This window comes from Myotis yumanensis, unplaced genomic scaffold, assembly GCF_028538775.1.
Source record: "Myotis yumanensis isolate MYYU_CA2020_CCGP unplaced genomic scaffold, mMyoYum1.0.hap1 SCAF_2, whole genome shotgun sequence".
Taxonomy (NCBI): Eukaryota; Metazoa; Chordata; class Mammalia; order Chiroptera; family Vespertilionidae; genus Myotis; species Myotis yumanensis.
In genome coordinates, this window is record NW_027223753.1 from 178639361 (window position 1) to 178664698 (window position 25338).

General features: G+C 40.9%; 2 protein-coding genes across 7 annotated transcripts in view; one reads left to right on the top strand and one right to left on the bottom strand.

The window, feature by feature from the left end:
- The window catches only part of PEX5L (peroxisomal biogenesis factor 5 like), a 234259-nt gene extending 215972 nt beyond the window's left edge, over positions 1-18287 (top strand). For all 6 annotated transcript variants that reach the window (XM_070406751.1, XM_070406753.1, XM_070406755.1 and 3 more), the window contains 5 exons: positions 2470-2540; positions 4044-4241; positions 5122-5287; positions 5910-6067; positions 11407-18287. In XM_070406751.1, the coding sequence (XP_070262852.1) occupies positions 2470-2540; positions 4044-4241; positions 5122-5287; positions 5910-6067; positions 11407-11611 (798 nt within the window). In that variant the 3' untranslated portion in view covers positions 11612-18287. The remainder of the gene's footprint in view (positions 1-2469; positions 2541-4043; positions 4242-5121; positions 5288-5909; positions 6068-11406) is intronic.
- Positions 18288-19882: 1595 nt separating this feature from the next.
- USP13 (ubiquitin specific peptidase 13) overlaps positions 19883-25338 on the bottom strand; it is a 116698-nt gene continuing 111242 nt past the window's right edge. Inside the window, exon 21 of the mRNA XM_070406758.1 lies at positions 19883-24927. Coding sequence (XP_070262859.1) covers positions 24834-24927 — 94 coding nt within the window. The 3' untranslated portion in view covers positions 19883-24833. The remainder of the gene's footprint in view (positions 24928-25338) is intronic.

Genomic DNA, 25338 nt, shown 5'->3' on the forward strand with positions numbered 1-25338 from the left:
AGAGAATGGCAGGAGTGGAGGCAAGAAGAGGTAGGCAAGAGATTGAACTTCATCCTGAAAGCCATGGGGAGGGAGCACTAGGAAAAGCCTTGTTAGAAAAGCCCCTTTCTCTGAGGTGTGCAGGGTGATTGGAGAGACCACCAAAGAGGCTTCTGCAATCTTATCTTGCTCCACGACACTTCCAAACCTGTGAAGGCCTGTCATAGGATAGTGGCAGGTATAAAGTCCTTCTTCATAGATTGTAATTTTCAGGAAACTTCTTATAAGAAATAAGCCCAGAGGAATTTGAGAAATTTTTAGGGATGGGTATGTCCGGTGCTGAGAAGGTGGTATGAAATAGTGGTTAAGCTTCTCAGACTCTGCCATTCTGTGTGGGTTCAAATACAGCAGTATCCTTAGCCATGAGCCATGTGGTCTGGGGCAAGTCATTTAAACCCTCTTAGCTTCCATTTGCTCATATGTAAAGTGGACATCGCGATTATAATAACCATCTCATTGGGTTTTGCGAGGGTTAAATTTGTTCAGTGCTCAGTTCAGTGTCTGCTACATCAGTATTTAGCCTTTATTACTACTATCGGTTGTACTTCGTGTTGAAAGAACAAGTAAACTGATCACAAAAGCCCCTGGTATCTTGTTAGTCAAAACACTGATAATGAAATGAGGTTGAACTGAGAACTGGCATTCTGAATCAAAATATTAGAATTTTTCAAAAGATATTTTAAAAAGAAGGTGAAGAGAGTTGCCAAAGAACATACATGCATAACCCATGGACACAGACAACAGAGCGATGAAGGCCAGGGGAGGGGTGGCAGAGACTGGGTGGAAGTGGGCAAAGGGGGAGACATCTGTAATAGTGTCAACAACAACAAAAAAGATGTTTGAATCATTGTAGAAGAGAAAATTGTTGCATTAGTAGAAAAATACAGGCCAACCCCCCCCCAAAAAATAATGTCACCTTACATTTCTATATGCCATATGTTCTCATGTATATTATATCATTTGACACGACAACTTTGGGAGGTTAAAAAAGTATGTGTTATTATTCCAGATTCATTAATGAGAAAATGATGACACTTGGTTACAAACAGGCCCTAGATAATGAATGACCCAGGGTTTCTGAATCTGTGTAGACCCCAATCTAAGACAGTAGACATTCTGTGGACAATGCAAGTGATGCCCAGAGCCTAGGAGGAAGCCCTCAGAGAAAGACTTCCATCCATCTCTTCTTAAGAAGCATTCTAGGATGTATGGAAGGTGAAATAAAAAATGGATGCTGCTTTGTGTACATTTGAAAGATTAAAAAGAGTCGCTGAAATTCTGGGGGGAAATAATTAGTATTCTTATGAGTGTGTATGGTATGTGTAATAATAATTCATAATCTTATAGCACTTTAAGATGACTCAATAAGTGTTTTCATATAGCTTGTTTTAAAACATTCATAGCATTGGTTTTCAAAGGTGGGAGAGTTATGCCCTTCCCAAACCTTTTGAAATCCCCAAGACTCAGATACACCCCCAGCAAATTTGAGGACAATATGTGTAATGGGAGGTCTTTTTTTATGTGCATTGCTGTTGTAATGGTGTGAGAATTATTGTGCTAATATTAAAAATGTCATTCTAGATATGAAAAACATTATCTGCTTGAAGATATTCCTCACATTATTTACAATAGCAAAAGGTTGAAAACAATCTCAGAGCAATAAAGGAACTGGTTGAGTTAATAATAGTATATCCATTCAACAAAATTTAAATTAAGAACTATAAGTAGGAAGATTTTGTAAAAACATGAAAAAAATGCTATGATGCAATATAAAGTGTTAAGTGTAGGCTTTAAAATTACAGGTACATTACATTGCACTTTATATATTTTGTGCATTTTAACAGTAACTATACAGGGTGGAGCAAAAGTAGGTTTATAGTTGTTTACATGGAAAATAATGCAATAAATAACAACACAGGAATAAACTGTGTCATGTGCTCAAAACTGTAAACCTCCTGCCCAACCCTATATTATTAGGGCATTAAACACCTTGTAAGGGGTTTGGTTTTGTTCTTCCCTAGTTTCTAAATTTCCTGCTGCCCCTTCTAATAACTGCTTGACTTTCGTTTATACAAGTTAATTTTGTACATCTTGAGATTTCTTACTGTAAACTTTATTTAGCTACATTTCTGGATTATTTTTCTACCTTTTTGCATCACAAATGCATACTTTTGTGTACTTATCTTTTGGTCTTAAGATACCTGATATCTCAGAAACTCAGGGGTTTCCATGGGTCACAGGAGAGGTTTCTAAGTGTCACAAAAGAATTTGACTGAAGAAATGCATTCGATATTTCCCCCTTTTACAAAACTCTCCCACCTGAGACAGGTTGCTCTGCATAGAGGGATCTGTCTCGGGCAAATAAACCAACTACTGCGCATGAGTGATTCTGCTTCCTCCTGCAATGTTGACATCGGTTGTTTCTTGTAGGCATGGCAGTTCCTTGGGATAACTCAGGCAGAGAATGAGAACGAGCAAGCCGCTATTGTCGCCCTCCAGAGGTAGTGAAGCTAAGTGCAAAGCCACGGGACTGGTGGACGCCTGTTAATGGATTTCCCATTGCTTCCGATTTACCTTTTGACCTTCATAGACATTGCAAAGAATTTGGCCGGAAGAAGTGCTGAGAGGCCCCCTATGACTTATACAGAGCTGTGGAAAACGGGAACTGATGAGGAAATAATGTTCCTTAATCTCAATGTTAGGCCATTTACAAATCATTGGCCTTCATTAGCATGAAAGAGTCTATGTCAGAAGCAGTCATAAAATAGACTCACTGAATAAGTGGTCCTTTTAATGTCCTATCCTTCCACAGCATCTGAAAGTTCTCTTCAGAAAAAAATATATACTCAAAATAATCTCAATGCAGTTTTAGCTCTGGTGTCTACAAAGCATCTCCTGAGATATTTTTAGCAACTTGCAAGTTTGAGCCCCTGACTAAAGCTCTAGACTACTTTGGGAGGGTGTAGCATCGCACCATACTTGATTAGAGCCCCCATTTAACCCCTGGGGGTGGGGAGAACAGCCCCTACCAAATAGACTCCCACTTTCCCTACTCTTTCATATATATATATATATATATATATATATATATATATATATATATCAGTGGTTCTCAACCTTGGCTGCACATTAGAATCACCTGGGAATCTTTTTAAAATCCTGATTTCTGGGCCTCATCCTCCGGAAATTCTGTTTCTTTGTTACTAATGTTGTGGCCCCACCCCATAACAAAGAAACAGAATTGCCGGAGGATGAGGCCCAGAAATCAGGATTTTAAAAAGATCCCCAGGTGATTCTAATGTGCAGCCAAGGTTGAGAACCACTGATCTAGGGCTTGCTACTCAGTCTTATCCAGAGACTCCTAGCATCACCATCACCTGGGAGCCTGTCAGACCCGCCCAGCCTGGGCCCACCGCAGGCCCTCTGTATCAGAGGCAGCATTTACCAGATCCCCAGATGATTCCCATGCACATCAAGGTTTAAAAAGCCCTTGCCAGAGGCCAGTGGAATAGCATGAGGGGAAGCATCGTAGCCTGGGTCTCCCATAAACCCACACTGATAGTCTGGAAACATGGGATTTCCCTCTCCTTTACACAACACTGTTCCATCTTTCATCTCTGCATGTCCAGATTTAATTCAAACCAGTTTGCTTTGTGGATAAGGTGCATTTCATACATTGACAGTAGAGCAGCGTGAATGATAGCCCCTACTTCTCATTAGATGAACTACTAATAAATTATGTGCAGGGATTAGCCACATTTTCTATAGCTTTTAAATTATTTATTAAAATTACCCAAACTGACATGCATCAGGGTGAGTTTTAACTTTCTTAAAAATAAGCATAGGTCCTAATTTTCATGTAGGCAATGAATGTGATATCCTCCAGGGGCTTCACACAACCTTACCATTTAATTAAAAAAGACCTCAGATTTTCTAAAGAACTGTTCAGACTCTAATTCCGAAAAAAAAAATCTGAAACTGGCTTTTTCCCTCAATTCCTTCAGGTGCTTAGAATTGCAGCCCAACAACTTGAAAGCTTTGATGGCTTTGGCCGTGAGTTACACGAACACGGGCCATCAGCAGGATGCCTGTGACGCGCTGAAGAATTGGATTAAGCAAAACCCAAAGTACAAATACCTTGTGAAGAGCAAGAAGGGATCGCCAGGCCTCGCCCGGAGGATGTCTAAGTCTCCGGTGGATAGGTATCCACATCATTAAATTACACCCTTCCACACAATTAATCACCATGACGGTAAAGAACGAGCCTGGGGTCCCCAGCACCTGCTCCAGATGGCGTGTAGGACAGCGTTCTGCCAGAAGAGCAGCACTGATTTAAAAGATGGAGCTGAGAGTGGGGCCAACCTCTGGACACGTGATCTACATCATGGGCAACCACAGATATTTATCTGAGTGCCATATACTAAAGCCAAATGCTTTGGACATATAATTAACCCAAAATAAATTATAATAAGTAGCCTTGTGCCAAGTTTTGTAAAGCCTGAAAATTAGGTACGGGGGACAATGGAAGCCCTTTCTTCTGCAATTTTGTTTCTATCAGCAATAAACCATGATGTTAAATTCTTTCTCACTGAGGCCAGCAAACCGAGGCTCGTGAGCCACATGCGGCTCTTTGGGCCTTTCAGTGTGGCTCTTCCACAAAATACCAAGTGCGGGCGCACACGTACAGTGCAGTTGAAACTTCGTGGCCCATGCGCAGAAGTCGGTATTTTGTGGAAGAGCCGATATTTTGTGGAAGAGCCACACTCAAGGGGCCAAAGAGCCGCATGTGGCTCGCGAGCTGTGGTTTGCCGAGCCGCAGTTTGCCGACCACTGCCCTAAGGTTTTCTACTTACAGGGTCAGTGGAACTCTCCTTTCCTAGCACTGTTCGTATCTCTGTACGACAAAGTATGTCATGAAAATCAGCAGGAATTGTTAAACTGCACTATTAATAATAGTCCTCTCATACACTGAGGTATTTTAAGCCAGATTTTTTTTCTCAGTCTGTAAAGAACAGCGAACATAATAGTAAATCATTTACGTTCAGACTATTTGGATTACAAATCTACTTTTCCCCCTGGTAGCTCTGTTCTGGAAGGCGTGAAGGAATTATATCTGGAAGCTGCACACCAAAATGGAGATACGATCGACCCAGACCTGCAGACAGGTCTAGGGGTGCTGTTCCACCTGAGCGGAGAATTTAATAGAGCAATAGATGCATTTAACGCCGCCTTAACTGTTCGGCCAGAGGTAAGTGCACACATACATTTTCTTGATTCTCACCTGAGGATTTTTTTTCCCCCATTGACTTTTAGAGAAAGAAGAGAAAGGAGGGAGAGAGAGAGAGAGAGAGAGAGAGAGAGAGAGAGAGAGAAACATCAATGTGAGAGAGACACATGGATTGGTTGCCTCCCACATGAGCCCCAACTGGACCAGGATCAAACCTGCAACCCAGGTGCGTGCCCTTGACTGGATATTGAACTCGAGACCCTCCAGTGCGCAGACCAGTGCTCTAACCACTGACCGCCGCTGGGCAGGGCTGTGCAGTTTTGCTACACTTTATTTCCCTGCACCCCGCGGTTGAAAGCGATCAGTACTAATGACATGCTACTGTGGCTATTAATACTTACATACCTAAAATAGAAACACGAATTCCCTGACAGCATCCAATGGTAGCTCTCCTTGATGAATGAGAGGCATTTCACAAAGCAGTCCCTAAGGATTTGTGAGTAATTCACCACGTCACGGCCCTCGTCCGTGAGCGCGGGAGAAACGTTCAGCCATCAGCCTTCTCCTGCAGGGACAGGAGGACACTCGGCCACGGAGGCTGGTGCTGGTGGTTAGAGAGAGAGACCCCTTCCTTTGTCATCAGGACTATTCGTTATGGAACCGTCTGGGGGCGACCTTGGCGAACGGAGACCGCAGCGAGGAAGCCGTGGAGGCCTACACGCGGGCGCTGGAGATCCAGCCCGGCTTCATCCGCTCCAGATACAACCTGGGCATCAGCTGCATCAACCTGGGCGCCTACAGGTGAAGTATGGCGGCAAGCGGGGGACCAAGAGCCACGCGCGGGGCTGAGGCGGAGTAACCTGAAAGGTGGTTTGCCACCAAAATACCTCCTTTTAGGGGTAATCCTCCTTCCTCCTCCTCCTCCTCTTCCTCCTCCTCCTCCTCCTCCTCCTCTTCCTCCTCCTCCTCCTCCTCCTAAGGGTAAGCTTCCCAGCTTCAGTTCCTGAGGCCGGCTGAAGCAGCAACAATTTGTTTAGTGTTTCTCAGTCTTTAGAGAGCAGCCATCCTACCGGCACCGTGTGAAATGCAGATTCCCAGGCCCCATCTAGTGATATTATTATTATTATTATTATTATTCGGTCAGTCAGGGTTGGGACAAGTTATCTGGATTCTTAACATCCCCAAGGGCAACTCTGAGAATAACCCGAACCTTCATTTTCCTGGTAAGAAAAAGAAAACGGGGGGGGGGGGGGGGGGGGGGGGGGGAGGGGCGGGCAGGGGGACCCAGCAAAATGACTTTAAAAGGGTCCAGGGCTAGGTTTTGGCAAAGCACAACCAAGAACCCAAGTTCTCTAAACCAATAAAGTGAGTAATAAAACGATGTTAAGGAAATATTTGTAAATGGTGGGTTTACAGTTTGAAATGTTCTCCTTCTCTCACGATTCCTCATTATCATTTGGGTGTCCTCTCCTGTCTTTTCCCCATCCACAGGGACTGTAAACGACCTTTGTATCTTTTATGTAATGAAAGTTCGGGTGATTTTTTTTCTTCTTTCTTTTTTTTTTTTCTATTTTCTAAGTAAACTGGTATTGCTTTCATAACTGGAAAAAGAGAGAGAACTCAATGTCAGTTTTACACCCCCACCAAAAAACGCACACCCTTTTTCATTCCCAGAAGGAGGCAGGCTTTTAGAATCAGATAAGCTTGGGTTCAAGTCACAGTTCTGCCGTTTTTTGGTTTTATGACTCTGAGCGCATAACGGTGAGCCTCAATTTCTTCACCTGCTTCAAAAAAGGGGGTGGGGGAGTAATAATGTCTATCTTGCAGGATTATTGTGCAGTTTATGTATAATTGCCCAGCACAGCACAGATGCTCAATACCTAGCAAGAGTCGGTATTATGACTATTACTGCTGTCATCAGCAGTATCATTGTTATTATTTAGATACTGTTATTATAACAGTATCATTATTGTTATTATTATCCTTTTGCCATCTGAAGAATTCCTGTTTCTGAACTGCTTTAGGACATTGTGCCGTTGACAAATGTTGAGGCTTTAGAAACTAGATGCTACATTTATAATAAAGGGATCTTAGAAAGAACATTCATCACTCACTGATTGCTCGGATCAAAACCAGGAAACCTGAGCGACCCCTGAGCAACTGGTTTGTTTTATGCTGTGGACATTGTGACCTTGCTGAGGTCCTCATGACAACCACTGTGCAGAGGGTCATCTCTGCACATCTGCCTCTCAGGCCTCACAGTGTCCATTTTGTATGTTAACTTCATCCCTGGCTTCCTCTGATGTCCCCAACCTGATTTTATCTTTACACATTTTACTCACTTATTTTCTAGGTATATTTTATGAGACAACTTAGGTCCTTTTTTGGAACAAGGAGAGATGTAAATGCATACATAAGTGCATGTAGGTACATTGAATTCAATTAAATGAGGCTTTTGTAAGGCTTCTGGATGAGTTTTTTCCTTTTTTTCTTTTTTAAAATATACTTTTATGGATTTCAAAGAGAAGGGGAGAGGAAGAGAGAGAAGCATCAATGTGAGAGAGAATCATTGATCGGCTGCACACCCCTTACTGGGCATCGAGCCCAAAACCAGGCATGTGCTCTGACCGAGAATTGAACCGTGTGACCTCCTGGTTCATAGGTCAATGCTCAACCACCGAGCCATACTGGCCAAGATGGATGAGCTTTCTTGTTTTTTTGTTATTGCAACTTCTTAGTGTAGAAAACATACTTGAGGGGCCAATAGAACACTTGCTTGGCAATCACAGATGTAAGCCTCAGTAGGGCAAGTATTTGCAGGAATCCCCGAAGGTCCATGACAAGTAGAAATGGGAAATCCTGGTGAGGTGTGGACTTTTAATCCTCAAGCAGGCCAAAAGCAAGTCAATGTTAAAGTTGCTGGATAAAATACAGAATGCGTGGTTAAGTAGGAATTTCACATAAATAGTAAATATAATTTTAGGATAAATATTTCCCAAATATTGCATGGGACATACTTATACTGAAACTTATTCATTGTTTTTATCTGAAACTCAAATTTAACTGTGCATCAAATTTAATAGCAACTTTGGAACTTCCTGCTAAGTTTTGTACATCTTACATTGTCATGCTGGATCTGGGAAAGCTTGTGAAGTGATAAACATATTGCATTTTTTTCCTGAAAAAAAATAAAAAGATCATCAAGTGAGGCACAAAATGAATTCTGAAAGTAAGTTTAACTTGGGGTGTAAGCATATGTGTAGGAAATAACAACCCTCAATAGAGATGTGGCTCAGAGGAGAGCCAGGAGCTGGTACAAAGTCTGGGACATGCCCCTTTAGAACTGCAGGTGTGTGTGTGTAAACGTTATAACACTCACTGTTTGTCACCTCACACTTTCTGTAAGAAGCCAAAGGCACGCCCTACCCTAGTACAGTTGAAGTAAGGAGAGGAAGTTGTTGGCCTGAAATGAGGATACAGCTGAAAATGCTACCTTTTCGTCAGTCGGAGCGCCAGAGTAGAGCTTAGCCCAGGGGTGGGCAAACTTTTTGACTCGAGGGCCACAATGGGTTCTTAAACTGGACCGGAGGGCCGGAACAAAAGCATGGATGGAGTGTTTGTGTGAACTAATATAAATTCAAAGTAAACATCATTACATAAAAGGGTACGGTCTTTTTTTTTTTTAGTTTTATTCATTTCAAACGGGCCGGATCCGGCCTGTGGGCCGTAGTTTGCCCACGGCTGGCTTAGACCAAGGAATCTTACCATTTCAAAAGTGAGGACCCCTTTTTAATGAAAAAATAAATCTCATCCCCTTTGATAATAATACCAGGTGGGCAAAAGTAGGTTTATAGTTGTTAGTGTGGAAAATAATACAATAATTAATAAATCATAATCTATATATATAAAAAGCTAATGTGCTACATGTCCCTCCAACCATCCAACCAGTCACTATGATGCGCACTGACCACCAGGAGGCAGACACTCAATGCAGGAGCTGCCATGACACACACTGGCCATTTACAAAGAAATGGCATCGCAGACCTGGTGCTGGCAAATCAACACTCAGCTTCCCCCAAGTGGGACACAGACCCCACCACCACTCTGGAGCGACAGCCCACCAAATCGCAGCCAACGCTGCCAAGACCCCATGGCATAAAATGTGACCCATAGCCCAGCCCAGCCTGGAAACGGTCGCTGTGGGCACCAGGTAATGACGTCATGTAGCAATGCCTGGCTTCCTCTCCCTAGCAACAAGCCTCCTTGGAGTTTCTTCAGACCAGGAACACAACTTGCTTTATAGCCAGGTGAAAACATTTACACTTTAACCAAATGTCTGTGAAGCATTTTCCCATGCTTCATCTCATTTGAGCCTCACAGAAGTCCTGGAGTAGGTAGATAGGAGACTCGGTGGAATCCTATTTTCTTTTCATTAGCCAGAAAACAGAGATTTAGAAAGTTTAGAAACTTGACCCAACTGAAAAGAAGTAAGAAATGGTGGACCTTGAAACTAACTTCAGGTTTTGTCACTACACAGAATATAGTCAAACACTGCTTCAGTTAAATATTTTACCCTTTTTTCTCCCTGCATGATCTACAGTAATAATCTGCTTCATGTTGATATTTACTGCTGTGTTGCTGACAATTACCTGAAACAGAAGTTGGGGTGCTTCACTGGGCTGGAAAAAGTTTAGCTAAATCAGAAAGCAGGTCTAATTAAGCAAGTTTATTCTATATATATATAAAAGGCTAAGTTGACTTGCACATGCACGATACTTATAAAGCTCTCTCTGGTGCCAATCACATGCATGTGTTTCAATCTGTCATTGTCAATCATGAATTTGGTTGACACTTCTATTATAGAGAAAGGCAAATTGTGACATTAAAATATTTCTTCTAATTAATTTACTTTCAATGTGCACAAATCCGGGCACTGGGCCACTAGTATGAGAATAAACTCTGTCTCCTGCATGCCTCCTACTGGGGATCAAGCCCACAACCTGGGCATGTGCCCTGACCAGGAATTGAACTGGCGACCTCTTGATGCATGAGATGACACTCAACAAACTGAGCCACACAAGCCAGACATCTTTTACATTTTTAACAGCTACTGAGAACCTCAAAGGCTTTTCTTATGTGGGTTTTATCTATGAATTTTTACCATATTAGAAATTAAACAGAAAATTTTGAAAGATTCATTTAAATATGATAAACTAATTACATGTTAATATAAATTACATATTTTATCCCTAAAAAAAAACAAAACAAAAATAAATGTTTAGTGAAGAGTGGCATTCTTTTATCATTTTTGTGAATCTATTAATATTTTGCTTAAAAGAAGACTCATTTCTGCTTCCGCATTCAGTCTGTGGGATGTTGTAAATCATGAGGTCCCTAGAAAATTCCAGTGTACACTCATGAGAGAATAAGAGTAAAAGGTAAAATAACATCTCAGGATTACTTTAAAAATTATTTTGGCCTCATTGATCCTCAGGGTTCCTCCAACAACACTTTGAGAACAATTTAAGTTAATGATAAGAGTTTTCACATAAAATGATTTGACTGCACCTCACAAGGTTTTAAAATGATGTCTAGTCTCCCTATTATATAGGCAGGGGAACGGAGGCTTATAGAAGATAAAAAATTTGCCTACGGTTACATAATGGGATACAAGCCCAGATTCTCTGATAAGAAACTGAACTCAACCCCTGCTCCTCCCCATATTTCTACCACTAATAGGAAAAGTTAGACACTTTGTTTCTGAGTGGGGCCAGATGCTGCCTCTTCAACCCTAGTTATATAAACCACATCTGTGAATGGCCTATGTCTTCAAGTCATTCTTGGAGTAAAGAAAAGTGGATGCATTGAAGAGTTAGCAATGCCATTATTCTTCTTCTCCCACATGATTTTCCTAAATAAAAATTGCTTTGCTTTTTTCTTTCTTATCTCACTACATTAAACAATGATTTTTCACAAAAAGTAATGACAGAATCAGAAAGTTGTCCATCTGATGAGCCCACCCACCATAGAAAGGTGATTTAGGATTTTAGACTAAAATAACTTCATCCATTTTTTGTTGTCTTATTTGCTAACTCTGAAATGCGTTGCATTTGTAAATGTCTGTTTTTCTACCCTCTTAGAGAAGCGGTCAGCAATTTTCTCACTGCCCTCAGTCTGCAGAGGAAAAGCCGGAATCAACAGCAAGTTCCTCATCCTGCCATCTCCGGGAACATCTGGGCTGCCCTCAGAATCGCACTGTCTCTGATGGACCAACCAGAGCTCTTCCAGGCGGCCAATCTCGGTGACCTGGATGTCCTCCTCAGAGCTTTCAATTTGGATCCTTGAAAGAAAAGAAAAAATAATAATCCCTGTCCATATGGGTACTCAGAAATGCAAACCTATTTTATTATGAATTCCAAAATGGTGACACCGGATGTTCAAAAGGCCATGGTGATAGAGCCTGAGGGAATACCTACAGACAATGCCCAGTCTCTGTTCAGATCCCAAAGCACAAAATGTTATATAGAGTCAAGGTCGGGCTCGAAAGAAGAAGCGAGAGGCTCAGGACTAACCAAGATGAAGTAACTATGTGAATACTCTTCCCACAAGCTGCAAGCCTGTCGCAGAACATCTTCTTTGGGTTTTCGTCCCCACTTGTGGCTGATGACACATCTAAGGAACTTGCTCGTGCGACACCTGGAGAAAGCACTGCCTCAGATCAGGGAATTCTGACTATTTCTGAACTGTCCCCTAAAATTCCCCCTTTTAGAAGATTGAACATAGTTTGGGCCGAGGTGCATGCACAAATATTAACTCGACTAAAAAGAGGCATTGCTTAAACCCATTCCAATTTTAACTTTTACTGTAGCTTTTTGATTCCAGAGAAGGAGCTTTGCTGGCAAAAGCGGTTTTTGCACTAGAAATTTTTGCTGTTCCCAATCAAAACTTTTCTGGGACTGTATATATGCACTTTAATATCTCATTTATGCCTTGCTGGAGATTTGTTTTGTTGCTCCAATTTTTAACGTGGGGAAGGGGGGCGGGGGTAAAAGATTTGGGAACTCAGCCTTGTTAGCTCAATGGACCAAATAAAAATTCCTGAAAATAGTTTTTCACAGTGTAGGGTTTTGAAGGAGTGTTTTCCTCAAAGCAGATGTGACATAGGGTGTAAATATGCAAACACAGATCTTATTCGCGTGCTGTCTGAGACTGTTTGACCTTAAGCAAGAGGTAAGACACTGTTTCTTCATGCATTCTCTGCAGGACGGAAGTTTGATGATGTCGTCATTTCTAATGAGTTAACATTAACTTACTTAAATGTCATATTTTACTTGCTTACTAACTGCCCTGCACACTGATACTCCTTTTCAATTGTTAATATTTTAAATGGCATTTCTTAAGAGTGATAAATACATTTTTCCTAAAAATTTGTGTTTTCCTGAGTTCCATAATAATCTCATTGCTCACCCTTTTGCATTCCAAGAGACAGAGATCAGTACTTTCAAGCTGAATCTCCCTGAACATCAGAGGTTTCACATGAAAGATGCAAGCCCCTAGGCTCTCCTCTTGAACATTTATCAAGTACTAGGACTTCCCGTTGGCAATGGTCTTTTATTCCATTGGTTCCATCCCACTCAGTTCTTCAGAGTGTTTTGTGCTTGTTGGGAGCTCAGCAATTATTGAGAAAGACATCACTTTTGAAAGGATTAGAAAAATTGTTTGCAAAATGCTAACCAAAATATAATTTCACCAATGCCCAGTTCCGGTAACTTGTCCCATTAATAAGTCCTAATAAGTTGTCCCATTCTTCTTCAGTTTGCTTCCTCCAGAATCTTCCCAAAGCAATCTGATCCCAGCTTTTCTTCATGCCCTTTGGTTAGTAATAGCTGGTTTTACTCATGATTATAGTTAACCAGGAAAAAACAGCATTTGGATCAAGATAGTTCAATTGACTGGGGAGTTAGCTTCTACTGCACACATACTGAACTCGGGGTGCAGGTAGAAATGGTCTCCTCTGTTACAGTCAAAGTCCCTGGCATAGGACAGGGCCTCAGGTAAACATGAAACCACAAATCCTTGAGGCTTACATACATTATAACCTATTCTAGTTTATAAAGACAAAAAGTTGAGGGCATGTGGTGGCAGCTTTGCTGTTCACTGTCAAAGCTCACTCGGGTGAGGTGACACCTCCAGCAGGACCAGCAGGAGGCAAGGCATTGAGGCGTTCACCATTGGGCAGCGGTGACAACCAATCTTGACCTACTTTCCTGCAGGCTCAGAGGCAAAGAAAAGCTCAACAAGATTTTCAAGAATGGTATTCTCCAGAATTTCAGAATCCTAGAAATTCGGCCTGGTAAGGACTCATGGGGCCAGCCTCCAACCAATGTAGCTACCTGGTTGAGTATCCCTGACGGAATAGCATCCCTTCTCCGCATGTTCCTTCCTCCTCCGTATCCCTGTGCATCCACGCTGGCCAGCTGACTTGCATCCGTCATAGTCCATTAGGAACCTCTAAACAAAGGATTCAAAGCCACTTTCACAAAAGTTCTGTTTATGACAACATTCTAGACTTTCAATAGTAACTAGATTTGCAATAATAATAGACTGTTTTATTAGCTTTGCTGCCACTATGTACATGAGATCAGTAACAATTTAAAGCCTGACAGTTGGGTAAATGGGTACTGTTTTTATTTAACTTGATTGTTGCTCAATACTGGCAAATTTGGGGCCCCCATTTTATTTTGCTAGTTGAATATAAAGCAACTTCAAACTCCAAGGAATTGTTTTCAGCGAGAGTGAACAATTTTCCATTCCCTTCACAATTTGGTAATTTGCAGAGCATTTGGTAGGACTTTCTCCAATATATCTAGTGTCCATCAGAACCAAGATTTTCCTAAGCTATTACCTGTCAGGAGGTGCAAAATGATTGCCCAAGACATTTTTTCATAATATTTTTAATAAAATTAAGTTAAAACAGTTACTAAAATGCAAGTGAAAGTTTATAGCAATCAGAGCAATGCCAAAAAGTAAGTAGCAAGATCTTAGAACAGTCTTTATTGTATACATCTTTTTCTTAAGTTTATACACATCTTTTTTTAAAAGCAAAATTGTTTTTGGTATCTTATCGTCATGGTGTAAAGTTGTCATTTATATTACTCTTTCCATTTGAAAGGATGGCCTTGGTTCCCTTGGAAGCGCTCTGGGAAGGCCTAGATTATCTTCTTTCTTGCATTACTGAGAAGCAGCCCAAGATCTCTCAGAGGATGGTACAATTTTACAAGAGTGGCCACTCAAATGCACAGTGGCCTTTCAAGGACCAATTTCACCAGGAGATTAGATGAAAATGCAGAGAAGGGCAGTGATCATTGCTGAATTTCAAAATAGGTTATAACTATGTCTAGCGGGCTATTTCTCTGTGCTGTAGACCTCACTGTGAGGAGGAGTTGGAGGGATAGGAGAGGGGAGGGGAAGGAGTAAAGTGTCCACTTACTGGGTTAATCATATTGAGTCACCATTCCCTTTGCTTTCTCCCACAATCACTCCCCATGACTCCTTGAAAGAAAGGCAGATCTTGTTCACCAAGAAACTTTCATAGAGAACTGTGAGCTGTGCTTCCTCAGCCAGCCTGCGTTTTAACTAAAACAGCAAATTAGTGATACTTAACGGGGTTGGAAAGTGCAGGACACACCCATTTCCACAGTTTTATGCCATTTCTTCATTTTTTTTTTACTTTAGTTTTATTGTTAACACTATTACAGATGTTCCCACTTTCCCCCCCTTGCCCACCTCTGCCGAGCCCCTGCCCCCCTCCCGCCCCCCATTTCCTCTGCCCATCACCACACTGTTGTCTATGTCTGCGGGTTGTGCATATATGTTTTTTGGCTAATCCCTTCACCTTCTTTCATCCAGTCCCCCTCCCCCAGCCCCTCTGACAGCCATCAGTCTGTTCCATGTATCCATTACTCTATTTCTATTTTGTTCGCCAGTTTATTTTGTTTATTAGATTCCACATATAATGAGATCATATGGTATTTGTCTTTCTCTGACTGGCTTATTTCACTTAGCATAATAATCAAGAGCTACTGAGTTGAATCTTGGGTCCATGTCCAGATAATTGTACTAGATCAATCTTTCTAGTATAGTGTTGCTATACAAGCAAGACTTAAACACAATTGTACTAGCCCCACTTGTACCAGGAGCTCCCAAACTACTTACCATAAACTTTGTGAGCTCCTTGGCAATATAAAAGCAAGCTCCCTTTGTGCTCCTTCTTCACTTGCCCCTGAATCAGTTCCACAGAACCGGGCTGTATTTTCTCATGGTTGTAGCTCTTGTTTTACACCTTGAAATGCTTTTTCGAAACAGGGTATTCTGAAGGCTTCCTTCGTGTGCCATCTTTTCGAGGCCTCTTATTTTAGAAATTACTGCACATGCACACACCTAAGTTTAACCTTTCTAAATAATTCCAAATGCATTCCCTCTCTGGATTTTACTGCCCAGTTTACCTTCTCAGTATTTACAGAACTGGTTGAACTATAAACTGTTTTGAACTAAGTAGATACATACATATATATTTTTTTTTAAGAGTGTCGGAGATTAACTCTGGCATAAGGTTTGTAAAAAGGCAATTTTTAAAAAGTGAAGCATATAACCTCAGGTGCAGAAGTAACGCATGCATTAATCCTTGCAAATCTGCCTACTCGAATATTAACCAAAGCATGCAAGATAACAAACACTACTGAATGTGAACTTACCCAGTGCATGGTTACCCCACATGGGTTAGCTTATTTTTCCTTGCTTCTGAACAAGGAAGCGTTTTCATGAACTTTGTGTTACAGTTTTTCTATTTGTTTTTAATATCCTATCCTTGAGATTGTTTTCATGCCATCACACTGAACTTGACAGATATCCACGTGTCTGGTTTATGCAGGGTTGCAGCCAGTGCCAAACTACTCCTCTGACCAGCAGAGGCACACAGATCTAAAACTTAAGCAAAATCCACATATCTGAAAGCTACTGAACAAAATCGTGTTGATTGCTTCAGCTCAGTTTTGGGTTCTAAATGCTGATTAGTGCATTTCAAATATTTTCCAAAAGTTTAGGAATAAATTTAGAAATAGAGATTCTAAATAAGGTAGAGATTAGAGTAATGCCAGGTACATGAAAACCATTATAAGGGAAATGAACATGGGCCTTAATAGCCACAAATGTCATGTAGCAAGTGTGTAGATGCCACACCATGTCCTCAACGTATTCCTGTTTGTATGGTAGGTGAGCTACTTGAATCCATGTCCCTTAAGAAGCTGGACTTGGTCAATATGTCTAAAAACATTGAAATTCGGGGATGATGAGGTGGTTTCACGGTCACTTAGACCAGCTCTGAAGTCTTCTCATGGCCTTTGTCTGTGATCCCTGCTTTATGAAGAAATCAGGACAAGGAGACCAGAAGTAGAGGGAGCAGAGCTCAGTGAGGCAGTAGGGGTTCTGTTAGAACAGCTATGTCACCATTTAATCCACCCTTAACTCCCCATACACACACACACATATGAGCTCAAAGACAGTCTTTCCCAAACACACAGCAAAGACCTTTGTGTGGAGACATTGAAGAGTTAAGAGGAGAAAAAACGAAAATTAAAGTGTGAGGTTTAACAAACTCACATGTGGTATTTTGCCTTGAATAAAGTTTTCGCTACTTGCAACCTTTACAGAAATACCAAAAAAGAAAAAAGAAGAAGAAGAAAAAAAAACACCCTCTAGAAACAAGCACCCCATCTCAGAACTGTTTTCTCACGACCTTCTCTACAAGAGAAAACAAACTTGCAATGGTACAGGGTGGGACACTTCCCTTAGAAACCTGCACTCAAAATAATATTAAGATGGAAAAAAGGACAATTTGCTCAACAATAAAATGTGCTCTTTTTATTTGAGTGAAATGGTGCGACACAAAAAGGAATAAGGGATAGACACTCAACGAGGTTATTTGTCACTTTCACTGAGCTAAGGAAAATGTTCGCATAGATACCGTAAAGGAATTGCACCTGGTAAGGAATGTGTTTGTGACCGAAAATGTTACCAGTGTGTAAAGGAAATAGAGCAAACCTGAGTTTTTACCAACTTCCTTTCCATTTTCCCTGTCATCTCACCCAGACCCTCTTCTATTTTCATTACCCAAATTTGTTTACATGGGTTGAAAAAAAAAATGATTAATTTAGTAAACTTTTTACAAACTGTAACAAGCATTTATTAACTATTTAGAAAAGACATTTCTATATATTTTGTATATCTATGGATACTGTATATCTAGTCTAATCTAAAAATACTGTTTTGAGAGGAATTCTTCTGTGATGCTTCCTTATTTATTATGCTCAATAATGTTTAAAATCTTGGGATTTCATTTTTAAGCTAAAATAGATAACAGAGAAATTTAACTTTAAATGTTTACATTGTTTCTAAGTTAACACCAACCCAAATTAAGTGACCTATAGTAAATTAATGGCAATGGGGGGTGTAAAAGTTATCGGCACACTACATGATAATATGTCTGTGTATTTAATGAAATATTATGTGTCATAGGACAACTCTGTTGGTATTAAGGCTTCTTCTTAATAATTCCCTGTGTTGCTCTTTGAAATAAAATTACTACCACAAAAATAACCTATTATATTGATGTATTTAATTTACTCAGTTGGCTTATAATTTATAAAGTACCAAGATTCAGGTAGTATTTTTGTACCATTATTGGAAGCATGCCTTCCCTTTTTCACATTATTAAATTGTATTTATATTTGGGTAATTTTAAATTATGTTTTCAAATAAACTTATGGCTTCAAGATCTTTTCAGAAATCTTTCAAAGTGAGATTTGGGGATCAAAATTGCTTCAATTCAAATAGAATCCATTTTTACTACTGGTTAAAAGGTCCTTTTGTGGAATATCACTACATATGATTTTGCATGAGTTAACTGGAAATCAGGAATGCATTTTTAGATATGAAACAAAAAATTTAAAATCTTCCTTGTTAATTTTTTAAGACTAAAATATTATTTAACCTAAACTTGGATTTTGTGATTTTTTTTTAGAATAAAAGCATTAAAATATATTTGTTTTAGGGTCTTTTTTTTCTTTTTGGTCAATAAATATTTGAGCTCCTATTATGTACAGGTACTGTTCTAGTGCAGGACAGTGGTTAGTAAATTAAATCAAACTTGCACTTAAAAAATTCAGATTTCTGTGAGGGATCAACAAATCTATATTATAAAAGGCCAGTGGCCATAACACCATAACGACCAAAAGACCAGTCTGGTCTTGCCGCGCGGCGGGTCTGGGGTCTCGTGCGATTTCGTGTGCTGAGCCTCTAGTACTTTAATACAAAAAACAATATTATGTTCTACGAAGTGCTAGAAGAATGAGACATATAAGGTATTATCTATAGGTGGTCAGGAAATGTTCCTCTTGGCTGACATTTGGGCTGAGATTTGACTGGCAAGAAGCCTGCTGAGTGGAGTTGGGGACAAGCGTTCCTGGCAGAGCCAACAGCTAGTGCAAAATGCCAAGGCAGGAATGAGCTTGGTATGTGCTCAGGGAGAAAGGAATCCAGGGTGGTTAAGGCTGTGAGCTAGTGAGATCTCAGGAGATGCCCTAAAGGTGGGAGATCATAGGAGATCTTAAATTCGCCCCCCGAGCAGAGGAGAGATGCCACTGAGACGGAAGTTTCTGTGTTTCTGAAACGTTTACTAACTAAAGTCCTTGAGTGGTGAGGTTGGGATGGAAGGAACAGCTGACTCAGATGAAGACTGACTACACCAAGAGACCGAAGCACCCCTTCTCCCTCTTCACTACCCCCTCTATTGAACTGAGGCCGCACTTGGTGGAATTCCAAATTTTTCTCCTCTGTAAAAATCAAGCTGGGTGTCTCTCTTTCCTGCTTCACTGCTCTTCTAAAATAAAAAGTCCATCTACTTAGTGGTGAATGTGGCTCCTCTCCCAAGCCCTTGCATAATTCAAAACATTTTTATTTCTGGGGAAAGAGCATGCCAGGCAGAGGAAACCTCTCTCAAAATCCAGAGTTGTATATTCAGCTTCTTACTCAACATCAAATAGAGGTCTGGTAGGCATTTCAAACTCAACGGGTCCCAAACTGGACTCCTGATCACCTTTTCCTCCATCCCCCAACCACTAATTTTGTGGTCATTTGTTAGAGCAGCCATGGGAAACTTATACAACCTAGAAAGGTGGGGTCATAGAAATGCTGGAATCTATTGATGCAACTAGTGTAGATTCTGCTGCGTTAAGGAAGCCATCAGCAAATTGAGAGTTAGGGAGCCACAGAAAGGTCTCGATTGACCCCAATATTCAACTGGACATATCAGTAGAGAAAGTCTAAAGGACACCAGACTCCTCCCTGCCTTGTCTCCTCCCTCCTTAATAGATGTTCCAATGTGGATGGGGACCAGGCTGCCTGGGTGCCCACATGAAGAAACCCTAAAAGGAAATAAAATTAGTCACTGTCTCAAGTTATCTGTTCCACTGATGGGTGAGAACCTATAAAGAGGAGAATTCGTTTACCTGGCATTTTGCAAAAGAACAAAAGAGAAAAGAGTCATCAAGGGACCTCAGATTGTGAGAATAGCTTTTAATTTTAAAACAAGTGAAGCAACAAATCATCCATCTCTTTCCATCACAGGCAAATACTCTCCCCAAACATCTGAGATAGTTTAAACACCAACTGTGACTAGTGCAAAATAAAATAAATACAAACGCTTTCGAGAGCCAACATCGAAACCTGCTCTGCCGAGGCCGAGAGGAGCAGTGAGTCTGGGGCGGCAAGATCTACACAGTATCTCCACGCCCGGCTCTGAGCAGACTGAACAATACCTGGGGAGGGGACACCACAAGAGAATGTTGCCTAAAGAGAAACAAACACGCCCAGCACCCTCCTGTGGCTAACATCCTTGGCACCTGGCAGTGGTTTGAAAAATAAACCCAAAGTTAGAGGCTCCTAGGCAAAGCGAAGGAACAGGGTTTGGGGCTCATTTGCTTTTGTCTTTTCACTGGGGTCTTATACATATTGGCTTTTTTACACAGAACAATCTTCTGCTTTCTGGAAGGCATTCTGTGCCTCATGGTGCTCCTGACTCCAGCAAAAATGTTCATGTTGCTTCTGTCTAGATGTTTCGGAGAATTACCTTCCATACCTAAGGCAGGGCGCTGCCTACCCTGAACCATCTACGTCTAGATTAGCACTGCCCAATAGAAGAATGAGAGTCACGTGTCTAATTTTAAATTTTTGGGTAGCCACATTAAAAAAGATAAAAAGGAACAAGTTAAATTTTCATTATCTTATTTAACGTATCTAAAATATTGTCATTTCAGCATGTAATCACTATAAAGTATTGATAAAATATTTTACATTCCCCCCTTTTTTTTTTTTTGGTAGCAAGGCTTCAAAATCTGGTGTGCATGTTATATGCATAGCACAGGCTCAGTTCAGACAAGCCAACTCTCAAGAGGCCACATATGACTATTGACTACTGGACTGAACAGCGCAGGTCTAGAGAATATTAATACAAACTCTCGAGATGACGTACTGAGTAGGGAATCTCTGAGCCACGGTGTGGTAATCATATCACCAGCTTAGACGATCTCAGATAGGCCCTTGTTTTGTAACCTAGGATTTCTGCCCTAAGGTAAAGGACAGAATCACACTTTACCTAATCGTATCCCCTGGTCCTGCCCCTGTCACCTGTCATCTCCCTACAGATAATGTGACTTAGCAACGGTGGTCCTACGAGATGAAAAATGCCTCTTTCTGTGGTAGACAACTTTCTTAGCACTTATTTGGGGATCACAGCTAGAATTGAATTAGAACGAGAAAATACTGGATAGCCCGGCCGGCATGGCTCACTGATTGAGCGTCAACCTATGAACCAGGAGGTCTGGGTTCGATTCCCGGTCAGGACACATGCCTAGGCTGGGTCGGCAGCGTGGGGCGTGCAGGAGTCAGCTGATCAATGATTCTCTCTCATCTTTCATGTTTCTCTCTCTCTTTCTCTTTCACTCTCTCCCTACCTCTCTGAAGTCAATAAAAATATTTTTTTAAACGAAATATTGTATAAATGTGACAGATTTAGCTGAAGGTAGTTCTGAGGTTTTTCAGAGCAGGAAGTATTCTAAATTATTTTTTCCTTTTTGAAAGGGATGGTAACAAAGTACCTCATGGACTGGAAAGTGGAGAGTTTCACGAACGGTGGGAAAATGGGAAAGTTACCCAAGAAAGTGGAACAGAAGCCAGGGTAGAAACACTAAAAATGAGATCGGTTCTAAGCTGGGGTGGGTTTGCTGTAACAAATCAAAAACATAGCATCTAACCTATGTGATCATCATATTTCACAGTCTGATCTCAGTAGTACCAAGAGGAAAATAAAAATAGAACCGACTGTTAGGACAGGGAAGGACTTCTGAGCTTATCTGGTCTAACCCACTCATTTTAGAGAAAAAGGCCCAGGGAGGTAGTGACTTGGCCCCATCACACTGAGAGGCGGAGACAGGATGCAAACCCAGGAGCCCTCAACACAAGCTGCAGGTGCGGCTCCATCCACTTTAGGTCTCAGGGGAATAAATGGGGTTGGGAGTCCCAGGCTCCCACTACTCACACTAGACCTCCCGCAGCCCACAGCGAGCCCAGGGGAAGGTCAGGCACATTCTCTTGTAGGTGGGAGGAAACAGCTAAGTCAAAATCTTGAAGCAATGCTGATGTAAAACAGCATTCAAATGTGATTCTTCCAATAGACCTTTCCGTATACTATTTTTCCCTTAAAAAAAAAAAAATACCCCAATTTGAACCAAACCAGATTTCTAATTAGTTATATGGACATTTAGATCAACTGACAAAATAAAAACTTTGATACATTATATTTTCCAAAGACACATTCATTGGGATTTTACACAAATGGATATCAAAAGATATTTACAGGAAAAAGGGCTCTCTCACACGTGCACCCACACACAGTAAGAAATTCACAATTATACCACCACACCTCACACAGAGGACTCCTAACAGGCTGATAATCAATTGACAAAACCCATTATTGATTCCAGTTTTCAGTTACAAATAATTTCATCTACATACATGTGTAAAAGTAAGCAGTATGTTCCAGACTTTTATTCCAGGGAAACCTGCCTTATATATATTAAGGAATACATATAAATACATTTTTTAAGCAGAAAGAAACTCATTATTTGCTCCAGTTTTTCCCCAATTTTCCATGTGAAATGAAGAATAGCACATATACAAAACTTTGCCTTGTAGAAATAGCCCTTTGTTTTTTGAGGCAGAAAAAAAAAAGGCAGCCATATTACTTTTTTTTTTTTACAGTATGTTTAGGCATCAAAAAGGGCTAAATTAATTTTTCTACTTAATTAAATTAAATATTGTATAGCTTATAATTTTCTATACTTATTTTATACCATCCATTTTGCAAGGTTTTATTATAAAATGTTTATTTTGTGCAAAATACACATGCTATCTTTGTCCACATTTCAATCCAAATCCTCAATCACGCCCCCACCTCTAAAAAAGGCCTTTGCTTTGTAATAGCATGAAAACTGGTCATTTTTGATGTGTCTGGCGGCATTATTCCAGGATACTCACTCAGCCCTAAGGAGACCAGACTCTGTAAGGTTGCTGAGCATGGGGATTTGTACGGGAGTCAAGGACTCATGTAACAGAGTGCCAGTCAGCATTAAATATGACCCCAGTGGGCAGAGTTTCGTAGAGAATGACTGCACCATGAGCTCCCTCCTTATGCCAATCTCATTTGTTCCCAAACTGAAGAAAACATCAAATGAGAGAGGAGGGAACATCCTCCACTAGGACCACCCCCCATGGCACACCACCTGCTGCTCTTTAAAGATTCAAGGTATCCAATCTCACCATGTCTTCGAAGCAAAGTTGGAAAAAGAGAGCAGATGTCATCATACCGTTGTACAGACAAAGAGAGTGCAGCACAGGGAGGAGGAGGGACGTGCCCAGCTAGAGGCAGCCCCCAGGGCTCCAGGACCCGCCTTTGGGCTCTGTGCTCACAGATCTCTGTGCGACAGGCCCCATCATAACCAAATCCTGATAACTCATAGCTCCCTGGGTCATAATCCACTTCTGTGCTGTATTTCACCCAACTGGTTCTATTTTATCTTCCTCCAGTTTCTAAAAAGATCCTTTCTACCAATCAAAGGCATGTCAAGCGGACAGCAACAAATCCTTTTTCATTTGACTGAATAATCTGAAATAGAAACTCCGGAGACTAGAACTTGGTGCAGAGCAGTAGAAGAACTCTAGGGCCCTAGCCTTCCACTTTTTCATCCCACCTGAAATTCTAATCCTACGCTGCTATTAACATGCTGAAGTACCACATGGAAATGATGGTCTTTCGTAACGTCATGCCAGGTTTCTTTGCATCTGAACCCCTGGACGTGCCCAAGATCGCATTGTTGGTGGCAGCAGATAAGCAGTGAAGGCAAGTCAGGAGGTGATTAGCCAAGAAAGGGCAAAGGTGAGACTCTGGCCCCAGAAAATGTAGAAATGGAGGCAAGCAAAGAGCTCAGGGAGGAGAAAAACCACAGACTAATTCGGGGCACTTAGCACAATTCCAAGGACTTGTCATGTGTGATGGTAAGAAGCGATCAGCTAAAAATACACACTAAACCTTAGAGGGAAGGGCTGCTGACACACAGAATCCATCTACCTTTGGCAAAGAATAATATTGTGCTGCTCTGGGCATCTGGCATCTGGCGTTACACCACCAAATGTCGCACACCCAAGTGAATTCTTGACAGCGCTTAAAGGGACAACTCCATCCAGTTTATGCCTGAAAATGTAAGCAGGGAACTAATTTTTTCAACTGTTCCTGAGTTATGGTTACTTTAAAAGATGTCCTTGCTTTTCCCAGCTATGCTTAACGCCAACTGTTTTAACCTTTCCAAACCAACCCACCACAGATTTCCTCGTTGACATTCTCAATCTCAGTCTCACACACATTCGCACAGTTGTGTTCTGAATTGTGATGGGATTAAATTAAAAACATTTCATTGCAGATACTCTCATTTACTATACACAGATAGGTCAGAAATTATTGTACTGAATGAAAAAAGTATGTCACAAATAAAGCCCAGCCCAGTTACTGATTTTCACTATGAAACAAAAGTGGGCTTTTCATTTATTGTGGGTGGGGCCAGACCACTGACCCCCGAAGCAAAACTGAGGATAGGTGGCACATTCCCGGTGGCACGTGCCAGTGGCAGATTCCCTACCAGCAATAGGAACACTTTTCTCTTTTTAATCATTCTCTCCTCGAACATTTATAAAAAGAAAAACTATCTACAGTAGTGTATCATTGCTAATAGAAATGTCTTCCCAGTTCTATTTCAGAAGGCGTCAAATGATGTTCTTTAAATAAACTATAAATACCCCCATGTATTCCTTCATGTCTGGCTGTCCCAAGTTTTTTTTTTTTTTTTTTTTTTTGGCAAATTAAAAAGGCGTATGGCTTCTCGCCGATTTGTACATCTGAGGTTTAGCTTGGTATCCTGCGGTAAAAATACATGTAGCCCAGGTCTTTAGGGGGCCTTTCTGAGGCACACACTCTGTGGTCATTGTAGATCACCCATCTGAAAACAAAACACAGAAGCATTTGATGAATTTAAGTCAGTTCCGGGAAACTTTGCCGAAGAAAAGTTACTGCGTCATGCATAAAAGAATCAAGATGTTTTAAGATAATCAAACTCAAGTTTGTTATATAAAAGGGAACAGAATGCTGGTGGGAAATTACCATTCCTTTTTAAGTCTCGAGCTCAATCAAAAAGTAGTTACTAAAAGAGCCTCCAAACATTTTGAATCCTTTGATCTCATAATTTTTTTTTTTGCAGAAATCCATAAATAACCTCAAAAATTGAGTCAAATGAAAAACAATTGAGCCCTAACCGGTCTGGCTCAGTGGATAGAATGTTGGCCTGAGGACTGAAGGATCCCAGGTTCAATTCTGGTCAAGGGCACATGTCTCGGTTGCAGGCTCAATCCCT